The sequence below is a fragment of the Callorhinchus milii genome, unplaced genomic scaffold, assembly GCF_018977255.1.
Source record: "Callorhinchus milii isolate IMCB2004 unplaced genomic scaffold, IMCB_Cmil_1.0 Scaffold3, whole genome shotgun sequence".
In the NCBI taxonomy this organism is placed as follows: domain Eukaryota; kingdom Metazoa; phylum Chordata; class Chondrichthyes; order Chimaeriformes; family Callorhinchidae; genus Callorhinchus; species Callorhinchus milii.
The window spans coordinates 76755443-76782584 of record NW_024704744.1 but is presented as its reverse complement, the minus strand read 5'-3'; the positions used below and the strand labels follow the sequence as shown (position 1 = coordinate 76782584).

At 47.1% G+C, this 27142-nt stretch overlaps 3 protein-coding genes across 6 annotated transcripts in view; all 3 read left to right on the top strand.

Annotated features, from left to right (window-relative positions):
• Positions 1–832: 832 nt before the first annotated feature.
• LOC103181611 (epoxide hydrolase 1-like) lies at positions 833–11916 on the top strand. Its single transcript, NM_001292264.1, has 9 exons — positions 833–977; positions 1746–1933; positions 2497–2677; positions 2963–3190; positions 3703–3832; positions 7004–7218; positions 8038–8146; positions 10941–11066; positions 11542–11916. Exons 2-9 carry the CDS (start codon positions 1751–1753, stop codon positions 11741–11743), a joined length of 1374 nt encoding a protein of 457 aa, NP_001279193.1. The 5' UTR covers positions 833–977; positions 1746–1750; the 3' UTR covers positions 11744–11916.
• Positions 11917–15389: 3473 nt separating this feature from the next.
• On the top strand, positions 15390–18600 carry LOC103181610 (epoxide hydrolase 1-like). Its single transcript, XM_007898227.2, has 3 exons — positions 15390–15544; positions 16817–16942; positions 18106–18600. Exons 1-3 carry the CDS (start codon positions 15390–15392, stop codon positions 18308–18310), a joined length of 486 nt encoding a protein of 161 aa, XP_007896418.1. The 3' UTR covers positions 18311–18600.
• Positions 18601–20063: 1463 nt separating this feature from the next.
• The window catches only part of nvl (nuclear VCP like), a 29460-nt gene continuing 22381 nt past the window's right edge, over positions 20064–27142 (top strand). For 2 of the 4 annotated variants that reach the window (XM_042333211.1, XM_042333208.1), the window contains exons 1-3: positions 20416–20517; positions 25660–25752; positions 26698–26762. In XM_042333211.1, coding sequence (XP_042189145.1) covers positions 25696–25752; positions 26698–26762 — 122 coding nt within the window. In that variant the 5' untranslated portion in view covers positions 20416–20517; positions 25660–25695. Of the gene's footprint in view, positions 20351–20415; positions 20556–25659; positions 25753–26697; positions 26763–27142 lie in introns of those variants that run through there. The other 2 variants (XM_042333210.1, XM_042333209.1) reach the window with 2 other exon arrangements.

Genomic DNA, 27142 nt, shown 5'->3' with positions numbered 1-27142 from the left:
CCTGGGAGCAGGAGGGGACAGGGGAAAGAGAGTTTTATGTTTATGGCACCTTGCTGTTTTATGTGTGGCTCCCACGTTTTCCTACACGTTACAGAAATATCTATAAAGTACTTTGAGCTGTTTCAACTTTAGTGCTATATAAAGTGCAACAATTATAAGACTATAACCTACAGAGTCAACACCATAAAGAATAATAACAATCCTTGCATTTGATATAGCGCCTTATGTTGTTGAGATGTTTCAAAGCGCTTCACCGAATTTACAGTACTGTAAAGTGGATTGACTGCATATTTTGTGAGTGAAACAGAAGAAAAACCTCTTCAGAGCATCTTATGTCAAAACATTCTACCCTAATTAACTAAGACTTTGTTTATTGTGGGAAACTGCAGAATCCATTTTACAAACTGCAAGCAGCCTGCACCTCTGGAAATTGAGTGCTCCCCCTCCAATAATGCACTGGATTAAAGTCCCCACACTGAATTCAAAGTCCCTATGTGCCTCTTTAATCTAAAACCATCTGACCCCGAAGTGAGAGTAGGAAATAGGGGAAAGAAAAAGAACTGGAATGATTAAATTCCTTATGGTAAAGCAGCTCTGCGTGTTAACTCTGTTGCCCTGAATCTGCATTCCATCGACATAAACAAGTGGGAGAGGGACAGAGACACCAGTTTTGCCAAATGCTAGGAAACAGTTAATGGAGCAATCATTTCTGAAATAACTGGGGATTTAGCAACTGGGTGGGTGACTCAGTCAGCTGGTGTGAGGAGCCATTTTTTCTGAAGTTAATCTTTGAACAGTTGAGTGGGTGCCTCGTGAGAGCTAATCTGAGGCCAGTGCCAGGAACACATTGAAAAACACACTGTGCTTCTTACACCCTGACCTCAGCAATTAGAGGGGCAGTGACGACTCGCACAGACGATTCTGTTGACATTCCTGCCCTGAGCAACCGGACACCTCGTGCAAATTATTTGACTTTTGTAAGNTTTTTTTTCCACGCAAATATCTTTTATTCTATCCTGTGCTTTGAGTGAATTCAAGCTGACTGACGGAACAACTGATCCAGGCCTCTGACGCAGACACAAACACCCACTGTTTGTCTAGTTTAACCTACACACTACTGGTTAGGCTTTTCCTCCTCCTTTCTCCCAAAACCCCCAAACTAATTATATATTAAATGCCATCGTACACCCCTCTGGCTTCTGGCTTCCTATCACCGAACGGATCGATTTCAAGATCCTCACACTCGTCTTCAAATCCCTTCATGCCTGGCACCTCCCTATCTCTCCGACCCGCTTACTCCATAAGCTGCTAGCTCCGGCCTCCTGCTTGCCCCTCATTCCCTCCATTCCACCATCGGTGCTGCGCTTTCAGCCACTATACCCCAAACTCTAGAATACTCTCCCTCTATCCATCTGCCTTGCCCATTCCTTCCCCATCTTCAGGTCACCCCTAGACTTTCCTCTTCAACCGTGCTTTCGGTTCCTCCCCTCTCCCTCCAGCTTGGCGTCACGCTCAAGCACTATGGGACACGATCCTGGGTGAGGTGTACTGTATAAATACAAGTTACGGTTATAATTCTTGATTATTAAGTACTATTATTATAGTGGATGTCAGCATGCGTGTTTGCGGGATGCTGCTGTACACAATCAACTCGCTTTCCAGTATAACCTGTGAAGAGCTTTGAAAAGTCTTGACAATGTAATAAGGCACTGTATCAAATACAAGGATTATTATTGTTTATTTAGGCACCATGCTGCTGGAGTTGGTTTTGACTGTGGCTGCTGCATCTCTCATTTACCTGCTGGTGTTCAGGAGGGAAAAGCAGACCCTACCTATGGGGGATGGGTGGTGGGGACCCGGCCAGCGGCCTGACAGCGAGGAGGATGAGAGTGTCTGTCCATTCCGGGTGGAGACTTCTGAGGAAGAGTTGAAGGTGAGTGTAGGGGCATGAACTGAAGGTCCACAATTAGCCTTGGATCTCCACTGTTTACATCTTTCTCTTCTCTGAAATTGTTCTCTTGTGCTGTCTGGGTAATGATTGGGATCAAATTCCACATCGGGAATTTGATCCAGTGCAGCACAGGGGTGTTGTTGCATTGGTGGAGATGCTGTCCTTTGGATGAGATATTAAACCAAGGTCCTGTCTGCCTGTTCAGATGGACGTTAAAGATCCCGTGGCACTATTCGAAAAGAGAAGAGAGTTTCTCTCCTCCAGTTTCCTGGCCAACAATCCCCCAAATAAAATTGTTCACTCATTCAATGGCTTTAAATTCCTGTGTGCAATTATGCTGCTGGGTTTGCTTACAAATACACAGTAAATTCTTTTCAAAGTAAATCCTGTGAAGCATTTTGAGATATCCTATCAATGTGATAAGGCCCTGCATCAAATGCAAGGATTATTATTATAATTTATTATGGCTGAGCTCAATTCACATTGATTCTGATATCTCTCGTTTCCACCCTCACACCCAGTAATATTACACTTCCTTTCCCCAGGACCTTCACCACCGGCTGGATGCCACCCGCCTGACCCCACCCTTGGAGGATGCCCGCTTCCACTACGGGGTTAACAGTCATTACCTGAGGAAGGTGCTCGACTACTGGAGGAATCAGTTTGACTGGAAGAAGCAGGTGGACATTCTGAACAGCTTCCCACACTTCAAGACCCGCATTGAAGGTACGGACCCCCTCATTCCACCCCCAATAACCCACTTTATTCCTGGCTCAATCTCAGGGGAGTAGAATGTGTAGAGGGAGCTTTACTCTGTACCTAACCCATGCTGTTATCCATGCCATTTTGTAGAAGTAAAGTTGCTGTTGTGTGGGAGAATCTCAGTTACTGTATTTACAGCTGATCATGTCCGCCTGGTGGTGAAAGGCCAATCTGGTAGGAATTATTTTTCTCTGTCAGGACCCTTGACCTCACCAGTTAACCTGTGACTTTTGCTCCCCTTCCCCGCAGGAATCGAGGTGCACTTTGTCCATGTGAAGCCGGGTCGGTTGCCGGGGGAACGGGACGCCATACCCCTACTGATGGTCCATGGCTGGCCTGGCTCCTTCTACGAGTTCTACAAGATCCTCCCTCTGCTCACGGAGCCCGAGGCTCATGGCCTGAGCCAGGAGCATGTCTTCCAGGTTGTCTGTCCCTCCATCCCTGGCTACGGCTTCTCCGAGGCCCCACATAAGAAAGGTGAGCGCTCCCGCTTCCTCAGTCACAACAACACAGTGATGGCAGTGGGGGAGGGTGTATGTGTGTTGTAAAAATTAATATTTATGCTGGGAAAGATTTGCGAATTGTGGGGTCCTGTAGCACAGTGGTTAGTGTGTTCGCCTCATAAGCGAGAGGAACCTTGGTTCGATTCCCGGGTGGAGCAAACCCTTAGGCAAGTTTCCTTACTCCACGAGCCTCTGTTTACCTAGCAGTAAGTAGGAACCTAGTTATTAGTCGATTGGCAGATTCTTTTCCGGGGGTAATAATCCCCCATTTTAAAAAAAAATTTAATAAGTTTCATCACTCAAACTGTTTGTGGGACACTGCTGTGCACAATTGGCTGCCGTGTTTCAACCACAAAATATACAGTCAATCCACTTTACAATATATTCTGTGAAGCGCTTTGAGGTGTCTCAACGATGTGATAAGGAGCTATATCAAATGCAAGGATTATTATTATTATTATCGTCATATCTCCACCTCTCCCGCAGGTTTTGATACAGTCAGTGCTGGTCGGATCTTTTATAAACTAATGCGAAGACTGGGCTTCCAGAAATTCTATGTTCAAGGTGGGGATTGGGGTTCGATGATCTGCATCAACATCGCACAGATGGCTCCTAGGTATGTCCACCCGGTCATGTCTCTTTTCACGTCATATTTGTGAAGTCAACTTGAAAGGCACTAATTTTATTTTGGGTTCACCTGGGTGTCTGACATGCAGAAACCCATCACCATGCACCAGAGTATCCAAACAAAACTTAGATTTCATCACACCTACAAAAGGAAATCCCAGAGATAGATTGTTGGAATGGAATGCGAATTCGCTCCCTGGAGGGAGACATCCTGCTTACCTAATTCCAGAAATAGTAGGCACAGGTTGGCAACAGCCAATACCCCAGAGTGTGTGTTAGGGTAACTGCTGGAGTCTAACCAGCTAAAACCACATAGCTTGCCACTGATATCTCTGTCTGGCAAGCTTTTTCTATATAAGACGCTATAAAAATGTAAATTCTTGTTTGTTCTCCGTCTTTCCTTCAGTCCCAATTTAAATAATAAAATAAGCATCTTATCATTTTGTCAAAACATCTCACTGTGCTTTGCAGGATTTACTATAAAGTATAGTAGTACACAGTGATGTTAGTCAAATCCTCTTTGACCATGCCATCGGCCACCCCCCTTCCCCTCCCTTCTCCCACCCTGACACCAGCTCAGGTCTGAAATGCTGTACACTGTCCAGCGCCTTGGGACGTCCTCCCGATGTGAAAGGCATTATACAAATGTAATTTTCTTGTTGTAGCTTTCCAGGGGCATTAATCCCTCCAAAAGTTAAAACAACAAAATCCAATCCTGTTTGTGTGACACTGCTGTGAACAATTGGCTGCCGCGTTTTGCCCACAAAATACAGTCAATCCACTTTACAATGTATTCTCAGAAGCGCTTTGAGACGTCTCAACAGTGCTATATCAAATGCAAGAATTATTATTAATAGTAGTAGTAACTAATATAGTGATATAAGTAGGCGAATGCTTCGTTCCTTCCTCACTGTAACACTCTAATATTATATTCAGCTGTGATCTAATAGAATGGCAGAACAGGCTGAGAGGCTGAATGCCCTACTCCTGTTCTTATGTTCCTATATAACATCCCACTCATAGTAGCACTCTGATATAACACCCCCCTCATTGTAACACTTTAAGTCGTGCCCGAGTTATTTCTAGTCAATCATTGAACAAACGTTCTGTTTACACAGTGCAACAACAACAACAACAAGATTACATTTGTATAGAGCCTTTCACATCGGGAGGATGTCCCAGGGCGCTAAACAGTGTACAGCATTTCAGACCTGAGCTGGGGTCAATGGTGGGGTGGGTGGGTCAGGGGAGTTGGTAAGGCTGACAAGAGGAGCGTTTGCATAGTTGAACCTGGAGGTGATGAAGGCATGAACAAGAGTTTCAGCGGCCTGAGGGGTGAGGTAGTGGCAGAGTCGGGCGATGTTATGGAGTTTAGGGAAGACAGAGTGGGTCATGGCTAGGATGTGGAGAAGAAAAGAAAGTTGAGTCGTGCAAAGTCCATGAATGGCAGAAATTAATTATTTCTCACAGTCTAAACAGGCAGCGTAGTGTAAACGTCTTATTTCAAGGTCAGTACACCAAGACCCCAAACTGATCTCTATCTAATCTTGTCCATCAGACCATATCACTTCACCGCTGTTTGTGGGACTTTGCTATGCTCAAAATAACTGCCGTGTTCGTCTACAAAATACACAATAATTACTCTATACATTAATTATTCTATACATTTAAATCCTGTGAAGTGATGTAAGACATCTTTCCGATATGAAAGGTACTGTAACAGATGCAAAGATTATTAATATATTGTTGTCAAAATTTGAGATGGCTTAGGATTGTTTATAAATTCAGGTTTTGTTTGGAAGCCGGTTGCCTGCAGTTCATAAAAAGAAACCAAACCAAAGGTTTTCAAATGAAGAGAGAATTGAAGAACTTTCAACATTTATGAGCCATCTTAAATTTTAAGACAAAATGGCCTCACAGCCTGAATCCAGGTGGAATTTCGGGGCATGGGTGACTTTAAAAGATGTGACATGGTTAATGAGGGGGTTCAGACTGAAACATTCCCATTCATAATAACAACACTTCCGCAACAGTTTTCACACAGGAATTGCAAAGCATTTTACAGAAGCAATGGGGGAGCTGGAAGCTAGTGGAGCCTGTTGAGGATTGGGGTGATAAGTGTGGAGGTCTGATGAGGATGTAGGTGACAGGCATTTCTAGTCTGGTGAGGATGTGGGTAATGAGTTTTGGCCTGGAATCCACCTTGATTGGTTTGAAGCTGCTGCTTAAACTCCGCACCTCCAACTGGTGGAAACTTCGCTCAGTGGTGCGTCCGAGCTACAGACAGGAAGATGGTGGCAATGACCTCATACATTTCATGCTGAGCTGTGTTGGCCACTGGGACGCTCTCAGGGAATTCCTGGTACCTGCCATCCACCTAGTGAGGGCTCAAACCCATGTTTGTCAGATGTTGAACGACCAACTAGTGACTATCCTGCTCAGGGGAAGGTAAGTGGGGTCTCCTAAGAGCTGAACTGGCCCCAAGGTTCCATGTTTGGCAAAGGAATGTTGGAATTGAGCCCTCTGTGGCAGTGACAGTAGTTCATGTCCCCAGCCGGCAGGTCCACAGTATTCCAGGGCACAGCTGATGACAGTTCAACCAGCCTGGCTCATCAGCAGGGCATTGGGGGCAGGGAGTCATTCCACTCAGCTCTAATAGGTAGGGTGATCCTAGCTGGGTCCAAGCAGCAGGAAAGCTTGCTCGACAGTGCCATTGGTGGCAAACTATGTGGTTTTTAGCTGGTTAGACTCCAGCAGTACCCCAACGCACACTCTGGGGACCACGAGCATTGGCTCTTGCCAACCTGCGCCTAATACTTAGGTAAGCGGGAGGCGTCCCTCCAGAGAGAGAGTGCGCATTCCATTCCAACAATCTGTCTCCAGAATTCCCACGTGCAGGTGGCATCATGGAATTCTCAATTTGGTTTGGATGCTCTTAAGCACGGTGATGGGTTTCTGCATGTCAGACACCCAGCTGAACCCCAAAAAATAATGGGTTTCAGAGCTTGGCAAGAATGGGGGAAATGTGTTTGCAGAGGATGGTGGCAGGGATCCTGTCGATGATGGGGTTAATGGATGTTCAGTTCCACAAGAGTGCGGGGTGAATGTGTGTGAATATTAAATCCATTACTAATAGCCATTGTTATTACTTTACACACAGTCATGTCCGGGGCCTCCATGTGAACTTTGTGCCTTTAGCGCAAGGTTGGCTAGTGCAGCTTCTGTCTCTGATGTTTGGGCGCCACTTGCCTGCCTTGTTTGGCTTTGAGGAGGAAGATCTGAAGCGCTTGTTCCCGTTTATGGAGAAAGGCTTTTACCACATACTGAAGGAGTCGGGATACTTACACATCCAGGCAACCAAACCTGACACTATAGGTGAGAAAAATCCCAATCTCCCCGCAGTCCCAGCCGTGAATCCCCACCCCAGCTACAACAGTAATAACTTGCAAATACATAGCGCCCTTCATGCTGGGCATCAAGGAGCGCTTAACAGCAGCGGAGTCAGAGGGAGGGAGGACAGTCAAAGAGGAAGGTCTTCAGTCGTGATTTTAAAGAGGGTAATGAGGGAGCAAGACGGAGGGATTGAGGGAGAGAGTTCCAAAGCATCGGGGCATAGTGACTGAAAGTGCGGCCATCAATGGTGGAGTTGCAAATCAGACAAACCCGAATTGTAGTTACAAACCTGAGACAGAGGTCAGCCTGGCTCAGTTGGTATTACTCTCACCGCTGAGTCAGAATATTGGGGTTCAAGTCTAGGCTGACACTCCACTGTCGTGCTGGATTGTACTACATTGTCAGAGGTGCCGTCCTTCAAATGAGATGTTAAACTGAGGTCCTGTCTGTGCCTCTTCAGGTGGTCAAAAACAAAAGGGAGGTTCACTCAGTGTCCAAATAAAGTTAGTCATTCACTTCACGGCTATTTGTGGAACGGCTGTGCGCAAACTGGTTTACAAACTGGCAAAATTACACAGTCTCTACAGTTTTCGGTAAAATCATATGAAGTGTTTTGAGACATCTTCCTGATGTCAAGCGCTCTGGAACACTACCCTGCATGAGGGTCTCTATATAAATTTTTTATTGTGAAAGATATATCAAAAGTAAGAATTATTATTATAAATTTTACAATCTGTATTTTCTCTTGAATTGTTTTCTATATTAGTGCTCGATGTAACCTCCCTCCCTCCTTCCCCTCAGGGTTTGGGCTGAACGATTCCCCTGCTGGCCTGGCCGCTTACATAATGGAGAAGTTTTCAACCTGGATTAATCCAGAATTCCGAGACCTGGAAGATGGCGGATTGGAGAGGTGAGACGTAGCAATCCGAGAGAAAGCTATTCAATTAATTCCTCCCTTCGTCCATTCCCCTTCCTTACTCTACCTAGCAATAAGTGGGAACCCGGTTTTTAGTCAATTGGCGGATCGATTTCCATGGGTAAAAATCCCTCCAAAAAAAATCCACGTCTGGGGACACTGCTGTGCATGATTGGCTGCCGGCCACAAAATACACTGTCAATTCACTTTACAATATATCCTGTGAAGTGCTTTGAGATGCCTCAATTACGTGATAAGGCGCTTATCAAAAGGATTATGACATTATTATTATACATTCCACTTCTTTCCATCTCCCTTCCTTCCCTCTCTCACTACCTCTCTTCCTCCCTCTCAATTTTGAGGAGTGGAAAATTTACTCCGTTCACTTCTCTCAATTTCTACCTCAACTGTCTGAATGGATGCAGATGATCCATTCCAAGGCCACACATGCAAAGACTCGCCACTTGACTGGGGTATTGAGACCTCATCCCAGCACCAATTAACATGTGGACTATAATAATCGTTGCATTTGATAATAATAATAATAATAATCCTTGAATTTGATATAGTGCTTTTCACGTCGGGAGGACGTCCCAAAGCGCTTCACAGAACACACTGTAAAGTGAATTGACTGATATTTGGGGGCGAACGCGGCAGCCAATTGCGCACAGCAATGTCCCACAAACAGTCGTAGATTGAAAATGACCAATTTATTATTGTTGTTTTTTTGGAGGGATTATTATTAGGCTCTGTGTGGAGTAAGGAAACTTGCCCAAGGTTTTGCCCTGCCGGGAATGGAACTCAGGTCTCTCGCTTGCAAAGCGAGTGCTCTAACCACTGAGCTACAGGACTCCACTATGATGTGAAATCTTCAAAGGAAAAGGACAAACTTAAGTACAGACAAAATGATAATCTCAACAAGGTAGGACAGTTGAAGAGTGGCATACTGCTACTTCAGGGAAAATTAAGTGACTCACTAGCCCAGATAAGGTTCAGTTGGTGATCCTGCAACCTCAACTTTCGCCAGTGGTACAAGGAGCAATTCAAATGAGATGAAAGGTTATTCATAGACTTTCTCTGATCAACAATTTGAAATCATAAAGAGGATGGAGAAAGAGGCATCACTGAGCATAGATGCAAATCTCTTTATAACATTTAGGAATATGCGTAAATTCACCAAAGGCTGAGGATTCTGGGAGGATGAGATCAAATGAGCTAAAGTGCCTAGTTGATTCAAACCAATCTTGTGAACTATTTTTGTGAATCCTGGACCAGACATTTTGCAATAACATACAGAGATGTTTTCATTTTTTTACTCTGAATATTTTGAGGAATGTGAACAATTTCTATGTAGAATGAGACTAAAAAGCAAATTTGTGTCACATCATGGGGAGTCCATAAAAATACTGCTTTGTTGGCTCCCTCCACCTAGTAATTGAAATTTAATGCATCAGTATCAAGTTGGCAAAGACGGGTCTGAATATCTTTCTTTATAACATGTAAAAAGTGCAACTATATTCTTTCCATATGAAGCATATTATTTATAGAAAATATTTTAATCCTAAACTTCAACTATATTTTTACCTACTGATGGTGGTTCTGCTTCTTGGTAAAAGAAAGTTAGTGCTTTGGTACCTCCTTTGGAAACGAAATCCTCAAAAGGTTTGAACTGTCACAAAATAGTGCTTGTCATGTTATTTAGATGTCTTAAAGTGCTTCACAGAATATACTGTAAAGTGAATTAACTGTGTATTTTGTGGGCGAAATGTGGCAGCCAATTGCGCACGACAGTGTCCTACAGACAGTTGTGGATTGAGTGACAAAATCATTATTTTTTATTAATTTTTGAAAGCGATCCATCAATCAACTAACTATCGGGTTCCGACTTACTACAAGGTAAACCGAGATGTGTAGAATAAGGAAACTTGCCTAATATTTTGCCTTGCACGGGAATCGGACCCGGGGCTTCTTGCTAGCGAGGCAAGTGCACTAACCACTACCCTATAGCACTGGAAGAAATTGGGGGTTGGGTTAGACACTCATTCCCACCTTCAGGATTTTTTTAAAAACGGATTATTACCCCCAGAAAAGCGATCCGCCAATCGACTAACCAACCCATGATGTCTGTCTGTTCAGGTGGACATTAAAGATCTTGTGACACTATATGCAAAGAAAAGGGAGTTTCTCCCAGTAACCGAGCCAACAATCCCTGATAATAAATTGATCACTCACACCTTGCTTTGCGCAAAATATCCCAATTAGCCTATAAAATTAGAAGAATTAGAAGTGATCTTATAGAAACCTATAAGATTCTTAAGGGTCTTGACAGGGTAGACAGTGAGAGACTGTTTCCCCTGGTTGGAAAATCTAAAATTAGAGGTCATAGTCTCAGGATTAAAGGCCAGCCTTTTAGAACTGAGTTGAGGAAACATTTCTTCACTCAGAGGGTAGTGAATTTATGGAATTCTCTACCATAGAATTCATTGGATGCTCAGTCATTGAATATATTCAAGACTGAGATCGATAGATTTTCAAAAACTAAAGGGATTAAGGAATATGGGGATAGGGTGGGTAAATAGAATTAGGTTAGAAGATCAGCCATGATCTTATTAAATTGCGGGGCAGGCTCGAGGGGCGGAATGGCCTACTCCTGCTCCTATTTCTTATATAAAATACACAGTCGCTACACGTGACAGGTGTTCCCTGGGAAGGGATTTGGGATGGTTCTATGTTACAAACTGTATATCCCTAGTTCTTGTAATTTAACCTTTGAACTTACCCACCACAGAAAGTTGTCATTGGATGAGCTGCTGACCAACGTCATGATTTACTGGGTGTCGGGAACGATTGCCTCATCCATGAGGTTCTACAAGGAGAATCTGGGAAATGGCATCGGCAACAACCTGCATGAGAAGTGAGGAGAGGGGCGAGAGTGGGTGAAGGGAGGGATTGCCTCAAGGTGGCACAGTGTAGCCCCTTAGGGTAATGGTTAGAGCATTAGCCTTGCAAGCGAGAGGATCCAGGTTTGATTCCTGGGTGGTGTGAAACCTTCGGCAAGTTTCCTTACTCCACACTCCTCTTATTATTTATTATGTTACAGCAATCCTTCCCCACCCACACAGACATTGTCATTGTGGAGAGGCATGGGTTAATGGGTGTGAAGTGTATAATGAAGGGGAGGCGGTGGGAGTGGGGGATGGGCGGCGGTGGGAGTGGGGGATGGGCGGCGGTGGGAGTGGGGGATGGGTGGCGGTGGGAGTGGGGGATGGGTGGTGGGGGAGGGGTGGCGGGGGGGCTGATGGGTGTGCATTGGGGTTGGGGAGAGCTGTTGGGTGTGTGAGGGAGGGGTTATGTGTATGTGAGGGGTTAATGAATGTTGTATGTTTCAGGATACCCGTGCAGGTGCCGACCGGAATCGCAGCGTTTCCTCACGAGCTGTTGCACATACCCAGACTCTGGGCGCGGCAGAAATTCCCCAACATCGTGCGCTACAGCTTCCTGCCCCGCGGAGGCCACTTCGCAGCCTTCGAGGAGCCGGCGTTGCTGGCAGATGAGATCCACGAGTTTGTGGCTACGGTGGAACGTGTATGAGCAAAGGTGAGGATGGAGAGAAGCAAGCGGAGCCCCGAAGCTCATACACGTTATGGGAATGTGCCCAGCGGCATAACAACAAACACAACAAATTACATTTGTATAGCATCTTTCACGTCAAGAGGATGTACCAGAATTTATACATCGTTAATCAGCTAAATAAATTGTACCTGATAAAACATTCCAGAGTACTTTAGAGTCACACTTTATTATTATAATAACATTACGTGTAGTGATTGTGTATTTATATTCAGAGAGACCTCTTCAAAGGTACACAGGGAGAAGTTATTGCCACTGGTCGGTGAGTTGGTACCGAGAAGGCATCGATCTAATATCATCATCAATAAAACCAGGCAGAGGTGAGGAGTGTTTAATTTACACAGAGGATTATTAGGACATGGAATGCCCATCGTTGAATCAGAATCTATAGTTTTTAAAAGGAATTAGACAAATATTTCAAAGGAATAAATATAAAAGGGTTGTGGGGTCTCCTTGAAGCTGAACTGGCTCCAAAATGACATGCTTGGCAACAGAATGTCGGAATCGAGCCCTCGGTGGCGGTCTTGGTAGTCCGGTTCCTGGTCTGCAGTATTCCAAGGCACTGCTGATGACAGTACAGTCAGCCTGGCTCATAGCAGGAGCTGGAAGGGCAGACCAGTCACTAGGGGCAGGGAGTCATCCCACTCAGCTCCTGTTAACACTGCACGCCAAACTGGTAGGGTGGTCCTAGCTGGACAAGCAGCAGGAAAGCTTTCCAGACAGTGCCCTCAGTGACAAGTTATCCAGTTTTTTGGTTAGACTCCAGTTCTACCCCAATGCACACTCTGGAGTCTTTAAGCCTTGGCTGCTGGCAACCTGAGCTTAATACATTCTGGAATTAGGTAAGAGGGAGCGAGGCGAAGGGAGTGAGGAATGGAGTTCCAGAGCCTCAAGGCATAGCGGCTGAAGGCATGGCCACCGAGGGTGGAGCGGAGGACTCGGAGGAGGCCAGACCCAGAGAAATGAAGGCAACAGGTACTGTTTTGAGGAGAGAGGTCAGAGAGGTACGGGGGTGCAGAGGAGTGCAGGAACTTGAATACAAGGGTGAGGATCTTGAAATCGATCCTCTCTGGGATAGGCAGCCAGTGCAGTCTGGCAAGGACTGGGGTGATCTGGGAGCGGTGTTTGGTGCGGGTGAGAATCTGGGCGGCAGAGTTTGGAATGATCTGGATTTTATGGATGGTAGTGGATGGGAGACCGGCGAGGAGGGCATTAGAATAGTCCAGCCGAGAGATGACAAAGGCATGGACCAGGGTTTCAGCGGATTAAGAGTGAGGTATTGGCAGAGACGGGCGATGCGTCGGAGGTGGAAGAAAGCGGTGCTGGTGAAGGACCGGATATGGGGGAGGAAGGATAATTGGGGGTCGAACCTGACGCCTAGGTTGCGTACAGGTTTGGAGAGTTTTAGGGGGCGGTCAGGTGGGTGGAGGAGGTGAGAGCCATGAGATTTTAGACGTTGACGAGAGCCAAAGAGTATGGCTTCTGTCTTGTCGACGTCCGGCTAAAGGAAATTTGCGCTCATCCAGCCCTTGAGATCTGACAGGCAGGCTGACAGAACATCAGGGGACTGGGGGTCGCAAAGAGAGGTGTAAAAATAGAATTGGGTGTCATCTGCATACATGTGGAAGTGTACCCCATGTCTGCGGAGGACATCCCCAAGAGGGAGCATATAGATCAGAAAGAGGAGGGGGCCAAGGATGGATCCTTGGGTACCCCGCCGGTGACCGGATGTACCCCATGTGGGAGAAGCCTCCCACATGGGGTACATCTCTTCAACCACAGCTGAACTATAAATTTGTATGAAGAATGTTCTCTAGTTGGTGGTGGTGGGGGGGTAATTTCGACACACTGATTTTCGAGGAACGAGGACAAAACTGTGCGTCTGTTCAGAATTCAAATGTTGGAGGAAACCGTGAAGGTAATGTCGAGTATCAGTCCCGAGGAGCCAAGTCTTGCGAGTAGGGAGGAGCTAATTTTGTTTTACTATTTTGCTCCCTCCCTTGTCTCCTTCAAGGCCCGTCTCAAGACCCTCCTTTTCAACTGCACCTTCGGTCACCCTCCTACCCTTGCCCTCCAGGCCCCTGATCCCAACCCCCAGCTCGGGTCCAAATCCTTTACTGTCTAGAGCCTTGGGACATCTCCCCAACTTGAAAGGTGCTATATAGTTCAAATGTAATTTCCTGTTGTTCCAAATCTTTCCACTCCCACTACGTTCCTCTTCCTCTTGTTCACCACGGACCTCGGACTGTTACTTGTTTGCTTCCTGGTTTCCCACCAGGCTCCCAGGACCATCCCGATGGGAGAGGGTTGGTGGGGCGCAGGGGAGCGCCCAGCCCGGGGGAGCGAAGACAAAAGCATGCGTCCGTTCAGAATTCAAATGTTGGAGGAAACCGTGAAGATAATGTCGAGTTTCAGACCCGAGGAGCCAAGTCTTGAGAGTAGGGAGGAGCTAACTCACGCTGTTTTCTTTTTGGTCAGCAGCCTGTCTGACATGTGCAAAAACCCATCACCATACTTAAGCGTATCCAAAGCAACCTGAGAATTGCAGTCATCCCACCTATACATGGAAATCCCAGAGACAGATTATTGGAATAGAATGCACACACTCTCCCTGGAGGGACACGTCCTGCTTACCTAATTCCAGAAAGTATTAGGCACAGGTTGGCATGAACCAAAGCTTGGGGACCCCAGAGTATGGGTTGGATACTGCTGAAGTCTAACCAACTAAAATCCCCCAATCTGACTCTCTCGCTCTCTCCCCTCTTTGGTGGTATGTCTTTAAGACATGCTTTTGGTCATCTTTCCCCTAACCCCTCACTCAAGTGACCATCATTAACATTTCAATTGCCTACTCTGTGCTAAGTTACTGAATTTGACCAGAGGCAAGAGTCAGGCTTACAATTGGCCTCAGCACTCCCTGAGTTAAAGGAGGCACCAAATCAGCCAGTGTTTACATGCTCCCGATTACTGAGTCTGTATACCTCACCCCTCAGACCGCTGAAACTCTTGTTCATGCCTTCATCACCTCCAGGCTCGACTATGCAAACGCCTTCCCAACTCCTCCCTCCACAGGCTGCAGATAATCCAGAACTCTACAGCCCGTGTCCTCTCCTGCACCAAACGCCATGATCCCATCTCCCCCACTCTCACCCAACTCCACTGGCTCCTTATCCTTCAGAGGATCCAGTTCAAGATCCTGGTTCTCACCTCCAAAGCCCTCCATGGCCTCGCTCCACCCCACCTCTGCAACCTCCTAACCCCCTACCAACTTGCCCGTTCCCTCCGCTCAACCAGCTCTGGCCTGCTCCATGTCCCCCGCCCCACCATTGGCGGGAGAGTCTTCAGCCACTCTGCCCCCAACCTCTGGAATTCCATCCCCCAGTCACTCCGCCTCACCCCCTCCTCCTTAGCCTCCCAAGTCCCACCTCAAGACCCTCCTCTTCGACCATGCCATCGGTCACCCCCCTTCCCCCCCAACCCCCAGCTCGGGTCTGAAATGCTGTCCAGCACCTTGGGACGTCCTCCCGACGTGAAAGGCGCTACACAATGTAATCTTGTTGTTGTTGTTGGGTGAGTGGTGCATTAACACCTAGCCCACCAGAGGGCAATGCAGTTTTGTGTAGATTGTCCTGGCGTTTTACAGAACTACCCAGAGACTGTTAAACAGAAACTGTTACAGCACCCAGGTAGTTGGGCAAATGTACATTTTTACTGCACAGCATTGACTTCAGTGGTCCTAAGAGTGACTGGGATTAAGATAATGTGAGTAGCCAAAAGGGGAGTTTTTTTCCTGCAATGTGTACAGGACTCTTCTTAAATCAGTTTGTTTCTAGTCCAGCTAGGGAGGGGCAGATCTTACAAAATTGTAATAATCCCCAAAGGATAGAGTTCAAAATCCTTCTCATCACTTTTAATAATAATAATGCTTGCATTTGATATAGCACTTATGTCTTTAAGCTGTCTCAAAGCGATTCACAGAATACTGTATATTGTAAAGTGAATTGACTTGTGTATTTTGTGGGTGAAAAAAAAGGTTACCAGTAAGTAGTAAGTAGGAACCTGGTTGTTAGTTGATGGGCAGATCGCTTTTGCAGGGGTAATGTTCCCTTCAAAAAATAATAATAATTTGGTCACTCAATCCAGGACTGTTTGTGGGACACTGCTGTGTGCAATTGGCTTCCTTGATTCGCCCACAAAATATAGTTAATTCTATTACAGTCTATTCTGTGAAGCGTTTTGAGACGTCTAGAAGACGTGAAAAGCGCTGTGTCAAATGCAAGGATTATTATTATGTCTGGAGTTCAGATTACTTATTTTTTTAATTTACAACTGTAACTATTTTGCTTAAAACTCTAATATTCAGGCGGACGTTAAAGATCCTGTGACATTATACGAAAAGAGAAGGGAGTTTCTACATAACATAAGAAATGCTAGACAAAAAAAGATCAAGGTCCATCTCGTTCGCCTTCCACCTTCCTGGCGGTCGCATGCACATATGTTCCAAGCTATCTGTATAGCACGATAAGCGCTATATCCCATAATGTTATTTCCTAAAAGAAAACTATTTAATCTGTGTTTGAAAAATCAACACTTCCTACTTCAACTGTCTTTCTAGGGAGCCTGTTCCACAGGTTCACTATTCGCTCACTGAAATAGTGTTCACATAGATTTATTCTGAATTTGCCCCCTTCAATCACTGGCTGTGTCCTCCGGTTCTACTATTCTGGACAAGTTGTTACAGCCTGTCATGATCTATATTGTTTTGCCCCTTTAGATCTTTTGATACATCCCAACCCAGAAATTCAGTTTCTCCAGTTTCCTGGTGGAGCTGGTGAGCCCGGTGAGGTGGGCATTTGAATAATCGAGTCGGGAGGGAGGTGAATGCATGGACGAGTGGAACCCTTCTACCCCCACCCTCCCTGCCCTCCACCCCTCTTGATCCCAGCCCCCAGTTCGGGTGCAAATCCTTGACTGTCCACGCCTTGAGACGCCTTTCTGACGTGAAAAGCAATATATAAATTGTTGTTGTTGCAGCATATTTACCCTGGACGAGCTTCTGACCAACGTGATGATTTACTGGGTGACCGGCTCTATTACCTCCTCCATGCAATTCTACACAGAAAATCTGAAGGGGAACCCCATCGACCGCATTGACGGCAAGTGAGTCATTCCAGCATTCACCCCCCTCCTCTCTCCTCTCCCAAACGAAGGAATGGAGGGACCGTTACTCGGTATCTAACCGGTGCTGTAGCTGACCTGGAAGTGCTGGAAGGACAGCCTGGAGGCAGCTTTACTCTGTGACTAAGCTGTGTGGAGTGGACCTCAGCACTAACACCTCCTTCACCTTCAGACCACAAAATTCAGCAGCAAAAGAAATATAGAACTAAAGCCAAAATCTTGACACAATGCTCAGCTTTTTTTTTGTCAGCCGGGTGTCTGACACATGTGTAAACCCATCACCATGCTTAACAGTTTCCAAGCCAAGCTGAGAATTTCATGCATCCCACCTACACATGGAAATTACAGTTATTGTTGGAATGGAAGGCACTCTCTCTCTGGAGGGAAGCATCTTGCTTACCTAATTCAATGGTCACTATTTGAATATCGAATTAGATACAAAGAGACTATGTCCTCTGGTGGGGGAATTCAGAACAAGAAGGCATAATCTTAAAATTAGAGATAGGCCGTTTAGGATTCAAATCAGGAAGCAATTTATTCACACAGAAGGTAGTGGAAATCTGGAACTCTCTCCCCCAAAAGGTCGTGGATGCTGGATCCATTCAAATTTACAAGACTGAGGTGGATAGATTTTTGTTAGGTCTGGGTATCAAGGAATATGGAGCAAAGGCTGGTAAATGGAGTCAAGGTACAGGAGAGCCATGTTTCGCTTTTAAGATTCAAAATTATTTTTTCCTGCTTGTTGCTGGGTGTATAGGGTTGAGTGTGTGTAGTGGGGAGGCTTGCCTAGGGTTTTGCCCTGCCCGGGAATTGAACCCGGGTCCTCTGACTTGTGAGTCGAGCACGCTGGCCACTACGCTATGGGACTCCACAATAATCCCTCCAAAGAAAATGTGTTCATCCAATCCACGACTGTTTGTGGGACACTGCTGTGCGCAATTGGCTACCGTGTTTTACCCACAAAATACAGTCATTACACTTTACAGTGTATCCTGTGAAGTCTTGAAGACTTGATAAGGTGCTGCATCAAATGCAAGAATTATTATTATTATCTAATCGAATGGCCGAACAGGCTTGAATGGCTGAATGGCATACTGCTGTTCCTATGAATGCTCAGCTCTTATTTTTTGTTTCTCCGCCTCTAGAGTCGAGACCTATATTCCCACTGGGCTGGCTGCCTTCCCCCAGGAGGTGGGACACATGCCGCTAGTGTGGGCGAAGCAGATGCAGAAGAATGTGCTCAGTTACTCCTACATGGCCCGGGGCGGTCATTTTGCAGCATTCGAGGAGCCGGGGTTGTTGGCTGAGGACATCCGGAGGTTTGTCCAGATGGTGGAGAAGAGAGCATGAGTGCGATGGTGCTGGGTCACTGAAGCGCTGGGATTTCCCCCTGGAACGCCCAGCATCCACCCACTTCCCCCGGAGCGCCTGGAATTCCCCCCAGAACATCCGAATCCCCCACTCCTACCCCAGAGTGACGTCTGCTCTCAGCTGCAAAACTGGAAATAAGCCTGAAATCAAATCCGTGGGGGGAACTGTGCTCCACTGAGAAAACTATCACAAACATCGCAACTAGCTGTTAGCTAGCTGGTCTTCACATGCTGAGCGCAATTCATATTATATTAATTGTCTGCTGTGTTTCGCCCTCAAAATAAAGTAATTCCACTTTAGAATATACTCCTATAAAGTGCTTTGAGACATCTCACCAACATGATATATCACATACAGGGATTATTATAAATTATGTTTGTACTGGCAGCTGTCAATTCTAACAATTCGAATGTGGGGCATCACAGTTGGGCTCGACCCTCCCACATGTGGCATCTTAAATATGATCCCCCTCCAGCAGCTGGGGGAGGGGAGGTGTGCGTGGCATTTCTTCAGCTAAGATCAGGGAATCTAGCATACACTGAGGATCTTCTTTGTTTTCAAGATGTAGACATGTCTGCATCCCCGGCCTCTACCCATCCATCCATCCCTCCCTCCACACCTTTGAATCTGTCTCCCCCTCCTCTCTCATCACTACTATAACCCGCATGAAACCGAACATCTGCTCCCTCAACCCCATCCCTACTCTCCTTACCTCCCAGTTTCACCTCCTTGCCCCTCTACTCACAGACTTCATAAACCTCTCGCTGTCCACTGGTACTGTTCCCACCCCATTAAAAACCACCGTCATCACTCCTATCCTTAAAAAACTCTCCCTTTCCTCTCCAAGGACCTGGAACGAGTTGTTGCTTCCCAGCTTCGCTCCTTCCTCTCCTGCCACTCCCTTCACGAACCCCTCCAATCGGGTTTCCGTGCCGCCACAGCACAGAAACAGCCCTGATCAAAGTGACAAATGACATTCTGTCCATGTGCGACCAGGGCTCCCTCTGCCTCCTCGTCCTCTCTGCTGCCATCGATACCGTCGACCACTCTATCCTCATCCACTACCTGTCCTCTCGCCCCAACCTTCACGGCTCTGTCCTTTACTGGTTCAGATTGTACCTCTCACACCGCCTCTACTTCATCTCCACACACGGTTTCTCCTCTAGCCCTCACGCCGTCTTGTGCGGCATTTCTCACAGAATAGACCGTAAAGTGGACTGAACTGTATACTCCAGAGGATACAGTTCAAGATCCTGGTCCTCACCCTCAAAGCCCTCCGTGACCTCGCTCCCCCCCCCCCCTACCTCTGCCACCTCCAAAACCCCTGCTTGCTCCCTCCGCTCAGCGGGCTCTGGCCTGCCTCAGGACCCCGCACTGCTCAGCCCACTATTGGCGGGCAGACCTTCTGCCACTCTGCCCCCCGCCTCCGGGACTCCATCCGGCAGTCCCCCCGCCTCGCCCCCTCCCCCGCCACCTTCAACACCCATCTCAAGACCCTCCTCTTCGACCGTGGTTCCAATCTCCCCGCCCCCCCCCCCCCCTCCCCCGCCCTCCACCCTCCCCGACCCCGACCCCGACCCCCAGCTCCGGTCCGAAACTCTGTCCGTCCAGGACGTTGGGACGTCATCCCGACGTGAAAGGCGCTTTACAAAGGTCACTTTGTTGTCGTCTGCAACCCGAAGCCTCAGTGCCCGGGGCATCACGTGATCCATCCTTTACCAAGATGGCGTCCACTCACCTTCAGTGAGTGATAATGACACGAACAGACTCATCCTTTACAAGGCGGCGCCTTCTTCTCCCGTTGCCGACAGAGACGGCGCGGATCTCATTTTAAATCCCGTTCAGATGTGGAGACGTCGGTGTATCCCGACAGCGCGGCCTCGGGCCCACTCACCCGCCCCGGGATGCAGTGCTTATCCCGGACGGACGGATTCTGGCTCCGGGCTGTTTGCAACTCCGCCTGTGAAAAAATTATATTTCATAAAAATATCAGAAATATAAGCGCAGGGGCTTCAAACCGTGAGTTTGTTCAATCATTGAAAAACAATTTTGTTGTTTCGGCGAGTGCCGTTTTCTGTAAAACGGTTCAACCACCTGGAGGCCTCGCTGTCAGGCACATAAACAGGCAGCTCCTGGCGGGTCCTGAGAAGCACGTCAGGTTCACATGGAGAAGAGACGGAGCACAGGTACAGGGCACCGAGTACACCACACAGTACACACACAGGTACAGGGCACCGAGTACACCACACAGTACACACACAGGTACAGGGCACCGAGTACACCACACAGTACACACACACAGGTACAGGGCACCGAGTACACCACACAGTACACACACACAGGTACAGGGCACCGAGTACACCACACAGTACACACACAGGTACAGGGCACCGAGTACACCACACAGTACACACACACAGGTACAGGGCACCGAGTACACCACACAGTACACACACACACACACAGGTACAGGGCACCGAGTACACCACACAGTACACACACAGGTACAGGGCACCGAGTACACCACACAGTACACACACAGGTACAGGGCACCGAGTACACCACACAGTACACACACAGGTACAGGGCACCGAGTACACCACACAGTACACACACAGGTACAGGGCACCGAGTACACCACACAGTACACACACAGGTACAGGGCACCGAGTACACCACACAGTACACACACAGGTACAGGGCACCGAGTACACCACACAGTACACACACAGGTACAGGGCACCGAGTACACCACACAGTACACACACAGGTACAGGGCACCGAGTACACCACACAGTACACACACAGGTACAGGGCACCGAGTACACCACACAGTACACACACACAGGTACAGGGCACCGAGTACACCACACAGTACACACACACACACACAGGTACAGGGCACCGAGTACACCACACAGTACACACACAGGTACAGGGCACCGAGTACACCACACAGTACACACACAGGTACAGGGCACCGAGTACACCACACAGTACACACACAGGTACAGGGCACCGAGTACACCACATAGTACACACACAGGTACAGGGCACCGAGTACACCACATAGTACACACACACACACACAGTACACCACACACAGGTACAGGGCACCGAGTACACCACACAGTACACACACAGGTACAGGGCACCGAGTACACCACATAGTACACACACAGGTACAGGGCACCGAGTACACCACACAGTACACACACAGGTACAGGGCACCGAGTACACCACACAGTACACACACAGGTACAGGGCACCGAGTACACCACACAGTACACACACAGGTACAGGGCACCGAGTACACCACACAGTACACACACAGGTACAGGGCACCGAGTACACCACACAGTACACCACACAGTACACCACACACACACAGTACACCACACAGTACACCACACACACAGTACAGGAAACCGAGTACACCACACAGTACACACACACACACAGTATACCCCCCCCCCACACACACACACAGTAGACCCCCCCACACACACAGTATACCCCCCCCCACACACACACAGTATACCACCCCCCCCACACACACACTATACCCCCCCCCCACACACACAGTACACCCCCCCCCACACACACACAGTACACCCCCCCCCACACACACACACACAGTATACCCAACCCCCCCACACACACAGTACACCCCCCCCACACACACACAGTATACCCCCCCACACACACATACAGTATACCCCCCCCACACACACAGTATACCCCCCACACACACAGAGTATACCCCCCCCACACACACACAGTATACCCCCCCACACACACAGTATAGCCCCCCCACACACACAGTATAGCCCCCCACACACACAGTATACCCCCCACACACACAGTATACCCCCCCACACACACAGAGTATACCCCCCCACACACACACACACACACAGTATAGCCCCCCCCCCCCACACACACACACAGTATACCCACACCCACACCCACACAGTATACCCCAACCCCCACACACACACACAGTATACCCCACCCACACACAGAGTATACCCCCCCCCACACACACACAGTATACCCCACCCACACACAGAGTATACCCCCCCACACACACACAATATACCCCCCCACCCCCACACAGAGTATCCCCCCCCCCACACACAAACACACACAGTATACCCCCCCACACACACAAACACACAGTATACCCCCCCCCCCACACACACAGAGTATACCAACCCCCCCCCACACACACAGTGTATACCCCCCACACACACAGTGTATACCCCCCACACACAGTATATACCCCCCCACACACACAGTGTATGCAATCCCCCCCCACACGCATAGTGGATACACTCCTCCCCCCCCCACACACACACAGTGCATACACCACCCCCCCCCCCACACACACACACACAGTGCATACACCCTCCTCACACACAAGAGTGTATACATCCCCCACACAATGTATACCCTCCCCACAAACAGTGTATACACACACAACGTTTACACAGGATATGCACACACCCACACGCACAGCGTATACGCACCCTCGGTGTATACGCACACACACAGTGTATACACACGCACATAGTATACACACACAGTGTATACACACCCACACAGTGTATACATACATTGTATACATACATACACACAGTGTGTATATAAATACACACACAGTCTATACACACACAGGTACACAAACACAGGGGTGATAAATAAGTGTGCGGAGTAAGGAAACTTGCCTAAGGTTTAAGTGTATAACATACAGGACATAGCTGTAACTCAATAGGCTAATTACATACAGGTGGTTTGTATAATGGTAAATTCACCTATATATTGTGGATTCTGGTAGCTTAGTGATAAGAGCATCTGCCTCACAAGTGAGAGGACCTGGGTTTGATTCCCGGCAGGGTGAAATGTTGGGCAGGTTTCGTTACTCCACACGCCTCTGTTTACCGAGCAGTAAGTAGGAACCCAGTTGTTAGTCGATTGGTGGATCACTTTTCCGGGGGTAATCCTCCAGAGGATCGAGTTCAAGATCCTCACCTTTAAGGCCATCCATGGCCTTGCCCCCTTCTACCTCTCTGACCTGCTGACTCCCTACCAACCTGTCCGCTCCCTCCGTTCAGCAGGTTTCGGTCTGCTCCATGTCTCCCGCACGACCCACCCTACCATCGGTGTCCGGGCTTTCAGCTTCCCTGCTCCCACACTCTGGAACTCCATCCCATGGTCCCTTCGCCTCACTTCCTCCCTTGCCTCCTTCAAGGCCGGTCTCAAGACCCTTCGACCGTGCCTATGGTCTCCCTCCCACCTCTCTGTCTTCCCTCACCCCTATGCCACCCCTCCCCCATGCTCGGGCCCCGACATCAGCGCTTTGGGACGTCCTCCCGACGTGAAAGGTGCTCTATAAATATAATTTGGTTGTTGTTTTTGTTGTAATAATTCCTTCAAAATAAAAATAATTTGGTCACGCAAATCCTGACTTTGTGAGACACTGCTGCACGCAATTGGCTACTGTGTTTCGCCCACAAAATACACAGTCAATTCACTTTACAATATATTCTGTGAAGTGCTTTGAGAAGTCTCGGCGACGTGATGAGGCGCTATACCAAATGCAAGCATTAATAAAATACACAGAACAGCTTATGCTTGGTACAACAGCTTACATTTATGTAGTTCCCTTCACTGTCGGGTTGCGTCTGGGAGCGCTTTATAGGGATGGTGTTCGACACTAAGCCAAGGACGGTCTTAGGTGTGTTTGAAGGGGTAGGAATTGAGTTGGGGCTTAGAGACAGACAGAAAGGAGGTGAGATGGAGTGGCTAGAGGAAGGGAATCCCAGAGGTTAGGGACATAGGAGCTGAAGGCTTGGCCACCGATGGTGACGTGGAGACGTCAGGCATACACACAGCAAGCCTGAGTTAGCTAAGTGGAGGATTAGGGAAAGAAGGGTCGGATAATTGAGTTAAAAATAGTAATCATAATCCTTGCATTTGATATAGCACCTTATGTTGTTGAAACATCTCAAAGCGTTTCACAGAATATACTGTAAAGTGGATTGACCGTATATTTTGTGGGTGAAATACAGTGGTTTGGCTGTGTATTTTTGTGAGTGAAACAAATATAGCAGTTGCCACAGATGTCAGGCCGTGGATGGATCTTGTAGGTATCAAGTGCTTTCACTTAAAGTAAATATCTCAAAATGATTCATCGAATAAAACTCATTGGCATTGAGAGTGAATGTTGCTTCAGAGGCAAATGCAGCAGCTAATCTGCGTGAGCAGCATCCCATGAATACCAATGAGATAATTAGCTAATTTATTTACGTTTGAAGCCAAAATTGTAATAATCCTTGCATTTGATATAGTGCCTCATCACATCGTTCAGACGTCTCAAACCACTTCACAGAATATACTGTAAAGTGATTGACTGTATATTTTGTGAGCACAAATTAAATGTGGCAGCGGATCTTAAGGCAGAATAACCAGGAGACAGACTCTGTGGCTCCTTGAAAAAAGAGGCCTGGGGAGGGTGTGTATCTTTATTTAATTCACAAGCCCGCCAGACCCTAAATTAATGACACTTAAAACAAGAGGACGCTGATCTGGAGATGATAACTTTGGATTTATATAGCAACCAGACTGTGCGGGAGACACCCACACACGATATCGAAATGTGTAGTCAAAATGCTTCATATATTTTGGGATACAATAATAGGGCAAACTAGGCTGGTGTATACCAGTCAGTTTACCTTGACATGTAGACACCTTACAGTTGAGCCCTCACTGCTATATAGCTAGTGAGGGCTCAAATCTGTGCTTGTTGGATGTCAAATGACCAACTAGTGACTCTCCTCCTTTGGGGAGGAAAACAGGGTCTCTTTGGAGCTGAACTGGCTCCAAGATAATGTGCTTGATAACAGAATGTCAGAATTGAGTCAAACTCTCTGTGACGGTCTCTCGTCCGGCTCCTGAGTCAGGTGAGTCTGCAGTTTTGCAGGGCACTGCTGATAACAGAACAGCCAGCCTGGCTCATCGGGAGACTCGGTCGGGCAGACCAGTCAATGGGGCAAGGATTCTTCCTGTACAGCTCTTGTTAAACCCTGCAAGCCAAAACCCTAACTGGGCAAGCAGCGGGAAGCTTCCCAGATTGTGCTCTCAGTGATGAGCTCTGAATGAGGTTTTATCTGTTTTCCACATATATCAGACACCCAGCTGACCAAAAATAATACTGTATAGACTGCACTTTCTATACACTATACAATCATATATCATCAGTAATATGTACAATGTCATTGGCTTTACCCACAAGAATTTTTCTGAATGTATTTACATGTACACAGAACAGTGAGTAAGACTCGGGCAGCAGCTGGTGAGCGATGAGGAACAGAGGAAGCTACTTTACTGATGCACGGCTGAAGCAAAGAGTTAAACAGGTAACTACTGGTTAATACAATAAACAGCTCCCACTTCATTGTATTGTCCAGCACTCCCAGGTCAGCTACAGCAGCGCCTCTTCAGCCCATTTGCACTGGAGCCTTGCATTCTGACCCCATTAAAAAATACACAGTCAATCCACTGTACAGTGTATCCTGTGAAGCGCTTAGAGACATCTCAACAGTGTGATAAAGCGCGCTTATCAAATGTAAGGATTATTATTAATTATTATTCTCAAGTTTGTATTTATATGGTTCAAATCCTTATCTAATCCCCTTTAATCTTATGGTCTCAGCCTCAATACCCAATTGTGGAATATTCTAATAACCCTCTACTTGAAAAATCGGAGTTTATGAACTTTGTTACCAATTCACCAACCAGCAAATTGCCTATTCATTGGTCATTATTAACCTGTCACAGCATTTCAGTATTTAAAGGCCTGCATTTTATCCCCATTTCAGATGCTCAGTTTCAGCAGCAACCAAAGTTTCCTCGTAATAATAATAATCCTTGCATTTGATATAGCACTTTATCATGTCTTTGAGATGTCTCAAAGTGCTTCACAGAATATACTGTAAAGTGAATTGACTGTATATTTTGTGGGCGAAACGCGGCAGCCAATTACGCACAACAGTGTCCCACAAACAGTTGTGACCAATTTGGTTTTTTTAAGGTGTTATTACACCCCAAAAAAGCGATTCCCCCAATCAACTAACATCCGAGTTCCTATTTACTGCTGGGTAAACAGGCACGTGGAGTAAGGAAACTTGCCCAGCGTTTCACCCTGCTGGGAATCGAACCTAGGTCTCTCGCTTGCGAGGCGAGTGCTCCTCACTGAACTACAGAACTCAGAATTAATAGTAATTCTTCCTCCTCCCCCCTCATTCCTACTGCTGGTATAATGTGTGTGACATTGTTTTGGTTTCTCTCTTTTTCTCTCTCAGTATCTTGGCAGGAGTCAGTATGTTGATATCACAACCATGGCAGCCGACATGCAGAGAATGTACAGGTGAGAATAATAATAATAATCTTTGCATTTGATATTGTGCCGTATCACGTTGAGATTTCTCAAAGCGCTTCACAGAATATATTGTAAAGTGGATTAACTGTATTTTGTGGACAAAAACATGTCAGCCAATAGTGTCCCACAAACAGTCGTGGATTGAGTGACCAAATTTTACAAAATCAAAAGTTAGATGGATTATTACCCCCGGAAAGCGATCTGCCAATCGACAAACAACCAGGTTCCTACTTACTGCTAGATAAACAGAGGCATGTGGAGTAATGAAATTTGCCTAAGGTTTCGCCCCACCCAGGAATTAAACCCGGGTCCTCTCGCTTGCAAGGTGAGTGCGCTACCCACTAAGATACAGGATTCCACAATATCCT